At 40.9% G+C, this 9,974-nt stretch overlaps 1 protein-coding gene across 2 annotated transcripts; it reads left to right on the top strand.

The window, feature by feature from the left end:
- Nucleotides 1–558: 558 nt before the first annotated feature.
- On the top strand, nt 559–8,575 carry stap2a (signal transducing adaptor family member 2a). Of its 2 annotated transcripts, XM_054768024.1 has the most exons (11): nt 559–807; nt 1,445–1,516; nt 1,591–1,710; nt 2,070–2,126; nt 2,213–2,364; nt 4,969–5,100; nt 5,184–5,253; nt 6,162–6,264; nt 6,346–6,441; nt 6,821–6,949; nt 7,023–8,574. In XM_054768024.1, the coding sequence occupies exons 1-11, from the start codon at nt 700–702 to the stop codon at nt 7,076–7,078; spliced, it is 1,095 nt and encodes a 364-aa protein (XP_054623999.1). In that variant the 5' UTR covers nt 559–699; the 3' UTR covers nt 7,079–8,574. The 2 variants fall into 2 exon arrangements, with proteins under 2 accessions (XP_054623999.1, XP_054624001.1); XM_054768026.1 differs by lacking the exon at nt 1,445–1,516 and having other exon boundaries at nt 7,023–8,575.
- The last annotated feature ends 1,399 nt before the right edge of the window (nt 8,576–9,974 follow it).

Here is a 9,974-nt window from a genome sequence, read left to right as displayed (position 1 = left end):
TAGATCAATTTTTGTGTTGTGCTAAATCATAGTGGTCTAAATGGTATGACCGGCCTTTATTGCGCCACTAGATTGTGTGACATGTCATTAATACCCATGTCAGAATTAATGAAGGAAGTGTTATCAAAGCTTTATTTTATCATACTTTAACATCTTTGCATGCATCAACTTTATTACATTATCTGTCTTTCTCAAGAAATGTCTTCATTTGGTAACTGTGACACATTGGGACACTAAAAGTGGGTTTGTCCTGGATTATCTTGAGGATATGTGAATTACCTCTTTGGGATTTTTTTATTTTTGGGCGTTTATTTTATGTACTATGTGTATGTTTGCTTCTTCAAATAAATGTAGTGTCATATAATACTCTTGGTGTGTCTGTTTTGGGGAATTTTGTTTTTATCTTAGGAGGCAATTTACAATGCAAGCTATGTAATATTTGTATGCTGTCTGTTGACTTAATGGATCTATTTACAGTTGTAGGATGCAGCGCATGAACATATTTTCCTTCCAAATCGATGTATAATCTGCACAGCCTCCCATCTGTGTGACCCCCACCTCTCCCAGACACAGCATGCCTCACCAGCCAGCTGTTGGTTTATTGCCACAGTACCATCTTATCGGCAGGGAAGGCGTGTCCCTTGGCCGGGCTCTGCGCCCCTTTGTCCTCTGGTGGTGGTGCTCAGCCAGCGACAACTCATGGCGGCTGCACCCGTCAGGCAGCGCCCTGGGCCGGGGGGATCGCGCGCTCAGCTCCCGCCCTGCTACTACGAAGGCTACCTTGAGAAAAAAGGACCTAAAGAAAAGGTAGGCTCGGCCTCTTCGTGTCTTCCAGGTGCCATGTTGGCTGTTGTCGGTGCATGTCGTGCTTCGGTAGTGGTGTTGGTCAGCGTACCGGTGAATCCTAATCATTCTGCACAGAGCTGTCAACCAACCTCATTGTGCTGGAATGTTCGCGGCGATTTAGCGCTGGTAACAGCAGGGATTTTTCCTTGTTTTGCCATCCGTGTTTTTCAAGTTAAATCATGCTAGCTGACAACTGTACCTTAATTGTTGTCTGGATACATTGAAATGTCTGAAGGGATCCCATCCTGTCTGCTTTCAGTGAGAATATTTTAGCCATTTTAACAGTACGCTCCCTCGAGCACTTTCAATATCTTAATCTTAAAGCTTTACATGATACCGTGCGTGCATGATGATGAGACAGGGTGGACCCACCCCCTCAGTGAACACCCAGTGCCTCATTAAGTTGCTTTTACTGCAGCCTAAGGACTTGTCATTTGAGCCAGGCTCAGGTGCGGGCTAATGCAGGGATCCATTGACAGCAGCTGCTGCCCACCCACATCCATGCCTTGTGGCAGGAAATTAGATGAATGGAATAAAAATTCTAATAATCAGATGTTACTCTCCACCCACCCCCCACCCCCATCCCCCCATGTGATAGGCACCCAAGCGACTGTGGACATGTCTTTGTGGGAATGCTTTGTATTTCTTCAATAATGCCAAGGACGCTCATGTAAGATGCATATGGTGAACACTTTGGCAAAGCCTCTTTCAAATGTAAACATGACGTATTGGTGTGTTTTGCAGTATGTGGAGAAGCTGGACCTCAATGGGTTTGTTTCCTTGAAGGACGATTGCAGCCGGGACAAAAACCTGGAGGCAGCCAGACTAATCCTGCGCATGAAGGATGGAGAAACCAGAATAACAGTAATGTCATCAATATTGCACACACACGTAATATTTACTTCCTGAGTTACGCCTCCAGAGGCCCACCTGGGAAGTTTTAGCCACTTTTTCATTTTTAAGTATTCTAAGTATTTTTGCTTGTGTTATTGTTAATGCATTCCAATAGTTACTGGTTTGAATCAATATTTCATGATTTAAACAAAAAATGTAGTTCAAACTAGGAATAAAGCTGATTAAATATTTAAGCACTGAAAGTGAGAGGAAAATCATGATTTGTATGGTTTTCTGAGGGGACACAATTGGATCCCAAGGGTTCTAAGTGTGCATTTTCTTGTGGAACCTCTGAGGTTTCGGAGGTTTATCTTTTCCTTTTTTTCTAGGCACCCAATTTGGAATCAAGGGAGCTGTGGAAGGGGTTTCTCTACTCTGTCACAGATGTAAACATCCATTTCACTTATAATGAATTTTACAGCTTATCCGTATTTTATTGTCTAACTCATTCTTCACTCCTGTCGAACCACAGCTGAATGTACCGTCAAGCCTCACGTTGCTGCCTGGCCAGCTCCAGATGCTGAAGGAGGTGGTGGACAAGGAAAGGTCCAGGCGGAGAAGTCGCACCCCAACTCGAGCACCACCTTCACCTCTCTCTGTCCCTCTAGTAGGAGAGATCCCCCCGTAAGTTCTCCTTTGATTTTTAAATTTGCATCCACTCATTCCAATGAAATATAGTACCGGTACTCAGAAAACCAGTGCAGTTGCATGCCACTACAGTCGTCCCTTGTTCATAGCGGTTAATTGGTTCCAGGCCCGACCGCAATAAGTGAATTTCAATAAATCAATATTAGTAAAGGGAATATTTTTGTTTTCACTCTATCATGTCGGACATGCCACGGCTGTCTGAAGGTAGTGTAGTATAACGTCATGTATCATAAAACATTACGCACACCTAGTGACCAGAACACTACATATAACTTTCAATGTATTTTCACTAATAATAGGCCGCAGTCAACCACGAAACAGCGACCATTTATTGATAGATTTTTGAAGGAAGGATTCTTTGTTTACACCACATTGCGTAACACTAATGCGCAGGTTGCAGGATCACTGCAGGGACATGAGAGACCATCGCCACACATAGCATATTGCAAGCTACCGAGCTAACTAGTTGGCCTCCAATTTATTTGTTTGAGTGGGGAAGTGGGGAACGGAGTGGGAAAGAAGGACAAAGTAACAAGTCAAAAATGTACCACTTCCACACAGAATGTAATCCAAGTTAATGTCTCATTAGTGTAACATTACTGCCGCCTAGTGACTAGAATACTACATATGATAGGGATGAGTGTATCTATCTGTATCTGTGTCTGTTCACCCATCTAAATTATCTGTATCTGGTACTTGGAGTAAGTGGGGCATGAACAGAAAGTGTGTTTGTTTTAACTGAAAATGGGGTACATTGGTACATTGGTACATTGTACATTGGTACATTGCTTTAAGTCTGAAACTGACATGGATTGATCAGAAGTTTTATATTTATTGTTTATTATTCATCTATATGTACACTGTGTATGTGTGTAAGTAATTTGTAAGACTTTAATTATTTTTTAATGATCTATGTGAAGGTGGTGGTTCATGCAAACATCCAGTGATGGCAAAAGTTTTCCAACTGACTTTATATCACCAGCCAAATCAGAAGCAAGCAGACGAAAGAAAAAAACAAAACACCGGCAGCGACCGACGCAACATGAGCCGTTTACAGGATTATGAGATAATTGTCAAATGCGCCGCATACATAACAAAACAAGTTTACCAAGTAACTTTAGATACAAGCTGAGCTGAGGAAAACCTAAAAAAAAAAAAAAAAAACGTACGGAGTGGAGGCCTTGACCAACGCAACATGAGCCGTTTAAAGCTCTGTCTTGTCAAATGCACCGCGTACGTAACGAAACAAAGCATGGCTTCTCTCTTCGGCATAGAGTCTGTCTCGGGAGGGGCGGTCGCTGTGTGTGACTGGCCAATCACAGAGCGTGAAGAGTGAATACATACGTTGTTACCCAATGAGGACTTTCCTTCATGACGATTACGTATAATGACGAGCTTTATTCGTTTCATGCTTGTACTCGGGGAAAAATGCACTATCTGTAACGGCTACTAGTCTAAAACGAGTATCGGGCTCAGCCATAAGATATGACTTGTGTTTCAATATTTTTTTTACTAATTCAAGATTCAAGATTCAAGAGAGTTTTATTGTCATGTGCATGGTAAAACAGCAGTATACCATGCAATGAAAATCTTATTCTGTTCATTCTCCCAAGAAAAGAAAGAAAACACAAGAAAGAATAAGAACATAAGAAACATAAACACATATACATAAATACCAAGAAATTAAGCAACAACAACAGAGGAGACATTAATACAAATAAATAATACAAATAAATAATACAAATAAATAAATAAATAAATAAAGTGCTATGAGTGTGTGTTGCGTGTGGCGTGTCTGAGTGCTTCATTGAGAAGCCTGATGGCCTGTGGGTAAAAGCTGTTTGCCAGCCTTGTGGTCCTGGACTTCAAACTCCTGTAGCGTCTGCCTGACGGTAGGAGTGTGAATAATGAGTGTTGTGGATGTGTGCTGTCCTTGATGAGGTTGTGTGTTCTGCGTAGGACTCTAGATGTATAAATGTCTTGCAGTGAGGGGAGGGCTGCCCCAACAATGTTCTGTGAGGTCTTGATCACCCGCTGGAGTGCCTTCCTGTCACGTGTTGTACAGTTACCGTACCAAACAGTGATGGAGGCGGTAAGGACACTTTCGATAGTGCATCTGTAGAAGCAACTCAGGATTATGGTGGACATGCCAAATTTCCTCAGTCTTCTCAGGAAGTACAGTCTCCTTTGGGACTTCTTCATAATTTGTTGGGTGTTGTGAGACCAGGTGAGGTCCTCGCTGATGTGTGTGCCAAGGAACTTGAAGGTTTTCACCCTCTCCACCTCAGTCTCACCAATAAACAGGCGTCTATGTGGCTCCTTTTCCCTTGTTCTTGGGTCGATCGACCCAAGAACAAGGGAAAATAATAACAGGCCATAGTCAATCACGAAACACTGATCATATATTCATTATTTTTTTGAAAACCCATGATAGAGCGAGGGATGACAGTATTCTTTAATTACCTTTTTCTCATACGTTGTATTTCACTAGATTGTGCCAGTGTACCTAATGTGATCTCCTGTATGCTACCATGACTATGGCTGTGTTTATTGACACGCATGGGTTGGGTGTGAACGCAGGTGTTTTCGCCCCGTGTCTCGTACAGAGGCCGAAGTCCTCCTAGAGAGACACCCTGACTGTGGCAACATGCTGCTGCGACCTGGAAGAGATGGATGCTCACTGGCTGTCACCACTCGACAGGACCTCAACGGGTATGAACATCTGCGGTGCAAACAAAACACAACTCTTACAACTTAAGGCATTTCAATGATCTTGACTTTTGTGCTCCATCAAGGTCTGTATTCAGACACTATCGTGTAACACAGAGGGACCAGGGTGGCTATGTGATTGACGTAGAAAATCCGGTAAGTTTAAGTTGTTGTAAAGCTGGAATTGTAGCTAGACATGAACATTTTTTTTATAATAAAATAGATAATAGAATTTAGGACAAAAACAAGTACTGTAATCTGTAAATTGAGGTTGAGATTAGGGCATAACACTATATAATGTACTTCTTTAAACTTTTTAATTCTTGCATCATATTTACTTGGACATTTTTCATTTTCATTAATACCGTATTTGTGTTCATTGAGAACATGACATTTTTTTATTTAATAACTCACAAACTAAAAATATAATTAACAAAAAAAGAAAAAAATCTATAAAGAGTTGAGTTTCATGCCATGAAAGACAATTATAGTCATAATTTCAATATAACACAATATTTTTATTTTAAAAAATGCTCATTTTACTCTTAAAAATGAAAAGTACGTTACAATATTTTTTATTATCACTGTTTTAAAAATGAATTTGACTACAAATGAAATATTTGAATTGTAAAAACAAAAGTACACTATTTCTTTACTTTTTAATGACCTTTTCAGAAAGAACTGCTCATTGATAAGTGTTAGAATGTTTATTTATTTATGATAATGCCATAAACGTACACAATACATTACTTTTATTTTATTAGATTTAGTTGTAAATGTTGTAGTTACAGTTTGCCTTTTCGGTCTACTGGCTAGGAGAAATCACACTGTTCTATTGCCTTTTTGACTTACCATTTATGGTTCCATGCCCTATAAATGCAATGGTTCCAGTATTATTCAGTGACAAAAGCAGATGGTAAAATGCCCTTTTAAAGGCATTATCTGTGCTGTTAATACAGAACACTGACGCAGAAAAAAATGACGAAAAATGCCAGCTTTTGCATTTATAGGCAGTGTAAAAGGGGCTTGAGCAATAAAATCCAATTTTCTACTGGCTTCTGCAGATTCCTTGTGCAACACTTCATGATGTTATTGACGCCCTGGTGGAGAAGACGGCTGGAACGCTGCAACCTTTTCTCCTTGAGGAACCCTATGAGGAGAATATTAGTGAGTGTATATATACACTATCACAATATAGCTACCCGGTTGCTTTTTTTTTCTCTTAAGTAGAATTATTTGTGTCGTCAGCGTACGTATCTGCCAATGATGAGAACGGAGAAAGGATCCTCCATACTGCACCCACCAGCCCCCTGCCAAAGGCTCCTGCACTGCCCCCAAAGCAAGGTGTGTTTCTTTTCATACAAAAATATGACTACAACACTTTTGCTTTTGCTCCCATTTTTCACGAGCTCAACTCAAAGAGCTCAAATTTTTACCACAGTCCATCCAACTCACAGGTGTGGCATATCAAGATGCTGATTACACAGCATGATTATTGCACAGGTGTGCCTTAGGCTGCTCACAATAAAAGGCCACTCCAAAATGTGCGGTTCTACTGTATTTGTGTGCATAGAAAACATTTTAGATCTTTGAGTTCAACTCATGAAAGATCGGAGCAAAAACAAAAGTGTTATGTTTATGTTTTTGTTGAGTGCAAATAAAATCAACCCTAAGTACAAACACAGAGAGGGGCAATGACATTTCAAATATATTGCTGGTGCAGATCGCTGGCCCAGCAGCCCCCTGTCTCGATCCCCCGCCCCGGACCGCCGAATCCTGACCTCATCAGTGCCTGCCTCTCCCACCAACCCCATGAGACGACTCATTCTGTCCCCTTCCCCTCTTGCACAAAGTGAGTGCTGCAGTCGCTGTCCACTCTTTGTTCAAGTCTGACCCTCGCTTCCTTTTTTTTGTCCATCCTGCAGCCCTCAACGAGGAGCTGAAAATGAAGCTGGAGAAGAGACGAGCCAGCCAGGAGTAACATAAAATGACGCGACTCCAGTGCCAAACCCGTTTTCATTGCAACTATGTATTCATCCTGTGCCTTGTAAGGTGGAACGCAAAAGGCTACAAGCAGCCACTGTCTCATAGTTGTCATAGGTGTTGATGTTGGGCTTTTGTGATGGTGTGGACACACTGGACTTCATACTTGAACTGCACAAAGTACTGTTTACTGAGCACAATAATAATTCCTGACAAGTAGGGACCACCAACTGAGCCTGGTGCTACTTCTAAGAGCCAGTGTTTGTGTGCTCAGCAATCCAACCAGCTGAAGAGCACTATAACCAGACAGCAAAGAAAACCTACTGTGTTTGTGTGACACCTTTAATTTTTCATTTCCTTCTTCCTCTTTGTGTGTGTGTGTGTGTGTGTGTGTGTGTGTGTGTGTGTGTGTGTGTGTGTGTGTTCTGCTGTGACTCACCAAGGGTGCCTGAAAATCCCAGGTGACTCCAACTGTACTTCCTTTCAAGAAAGTCATTTACATGCAAGAACGCCTCCTAGTGGAACAAACTACTATGAACAAACTTGCACTGCAGTAGTAGTAAACGTTTGGGTGTGCCTTTGGACTTTGTTGCAGTGTGAATTATTCATGCCACACCCTCTCCTCTGCCCTAACTCGACCTTGGAACCTTTTTATACATCAGAGGGTGTCTACATGACCAATTTAATTGCACAAAAGAAATTGGGCAGTACCTGCAAATCTTAAGTGTGTGACTGAATAGCCTAGTAATGGCATGACTGAAAATGTTTTTTTTTTTACAATTCAAAGTTTGTACAAAGTTTGTTTTTGTGAGCTATTAAGAGCATTAAATGGTTTTGCATGGGTAAGATTTGTTTTCTCATCCTGTATTTGTGAAAGCTGGATTTTTTTTTTCCATTCTTGCAACTACAAAAAAATCCCTGGAAAAAAAGTTGTTTTTAGTGCAATTTTGCATGCTTTTTTTTTTTTTTTTACAGCGTATGAACGCGCATTGTGTTCAATGTCCTGATTGGCTAAGGGAGTACCCGCGCAATGTGTTCTGCATCCTGATTGGCTAAGAGAGAACCCGAGCATTGTGTTCTGCGTCCTGGTTGGCTGTTGACCATTGTCACCCAATCTCATTCGTGGTGTGTCTCCAGTTTTGTTAATTGCTAGGAAACAGCTAGCAGTGTGACTCTGAACTCTGTGTTTGCAAGTTTTCTCAACGACAAAACCCACAATGTCTAAGAAGCGCGCTGCCCAAAAGGCAGGGGAAGATGCTAACCATCTCACAAAAAGTTGGACTCCTGGACATGCTGAAGGAAGGTAGAAGTTACTTGGCTATAGGGCACCATTACAGAATAAATTAATCTTCTGTTTGTTACATAAAGGAGGAGGAAAATAGCTTAAGGACGACTGACGACTGTTTTAACAAGGATGCAAAAACGCTACAGTGGAGCAGCGCCAGGACGAAGAGGCATGGTCAGAGAGGCTGTGAAATACCCGTGAGTCACGATTAATAATTCCTATGTGTCCAACCTCCTAGGTTGATCATTAAAATTCAACTCTTGTAAAAAATGTAAAATACTCTTTGCATTTAACCCATCCTCTTGAGGAGCAGTGGGCGACCATCGTGTAGTGCCCGGGGACTGGATCTGGGTCATGGGTCAGTGAAGCATCCATGTGTGGATGAAGTGTTTTGCCCAAAGACAACAGCAGCGACTGAATTCAAGAACGGCGATCTCGTTAGGATGTATGGGAAGTTTGCATCAATAAGATCCATCCTAGCATGGAGATGTGATGTCTGTGAGGCAGGAGTCGACGATGCATTGAATCATCTTCTTTTGGTTTCATGTCAGGTTACAGCCATGGCTTTCAAGTAGGGGTCTCCAACCTTTTGTGGTAATTTGTCATGAAATAGCAGCATAATGTCGGAATTGAACACTTTAAAAAATAAGTAGAAATAAAATTGAAAAAGTTGAAGCAGAGGGTGGCAGTGGCTCAGCAGGTAGAGCAGGTTGTCCAGAAACTGAAAGTTTGGTAGTTTGTAACCAGCTTTCTCTATCCCAGTCACAGTTTTTGTGTCCTGGGACAAGACACTTTGCTCCCCTTTGCCTGCAGTGCGACCCACATTGGTGTATGAATGTGAATGAACGTAGCGTGGTGGTTGGGGAGGCTGTAAGCACGAATTGGCAACCTCGTTTCTGTCAGTTGTAGATGACCATCACCAAACCCCTGCTGGTGGCACACCAGCTACGGCTCAGTCTGCAAGCATACTCGTAACCTGGAAAGGTACAACCCTTTGGTGAACGTCTTTAACGTCTTAGTGATAATTAGATGCTATTCCTCTTTGATGCAGAGTTATCAACCTAACCTGGCAAGCTCCTGTAAATAATTGAGGTGTGAAATAAACTCAAGAAATAACTCACACTCAACAAAAAATATCTGAAAAAGAAAATTGTAGTTATCATTTGCATATAATAACACACCACTTAAAGAACGTTTGATTATAACTGCTAGAGAATTCACACATCTTCATTTGAATTTTTCACTTAAGTTACACCCAACAAAAAGAAATGTTTTTATATTTTGCATATAATAAATAAGCATGTTTATCCTTAAAAAAAATAAAAAAAAATTATATATATATATAATTATAATCATAATTATTATATATAATGATTATTTAAAAAATGCAAATTCACTGCATTTCTACATTTGTCTTGCATACTGCAATCACAAATTAATGCTCAATACTTCTCTGACAATACATTTGCATGCAGCTCTTGTATTGCTTCTAATTAGCTACAGGTATGCCTAATGAAGTGGCCAGTGACTTGAGATATTACTGTACATAGCATCAGTTTGCATTGCACACAAGAATACTTTCATGCATGCAACAACACATATTGACTTG

Source organism: Dunckerocampus dactyliophorus, chromosome 2 (genome assembly GCF_027744805.1).
Source record: "Dunckerocampus dactyliophorus isolate RoL2022-P2 chromosome 2, RoL_Ddac_1.1, whole genome shotgun sequence".
In the NCBI taxonomy this organism is placed as follows: Eukaryota; Metazoa; Chordata; class Actinopteri; order Syngnathiformes; family Syngnathidae; genus Dunckerocampus; species Dunckerocampus dactyliophorus.
Note: the sequence above shows the minus strand (reverse complement) of the source record. Positions and strands in the feature narration are given on the sequence as shown.

What these genes read in the sequence shown, in the direction of transcription:
- stap2a (XM_054768024.1), top strand. Translation starts at nt 700, where the DNA reads ATGGCGGCTGCACCCGTCAGGCAGCGCCCTGGGCCGGGGGGATCGCGC. An exon ending in ATAATGCCAAGGACGCTCAT is followed by an intron (nt 1,517 to 1,590) that starts GTAAGATGCATA and finishes TGTGTTTTGCAG; the next exon opens with TATGTGGAGAAGCTGGACCT. An exon ending in CCCTTCCCCTCTTGCACAAA is followed by an intron (nt 6,950 to 7,022) that starts GTGAGTGCTGCA and finishes TCCATCCTGCAG; the next exon opens with CCCTCAACGAGGAGCTGAAA.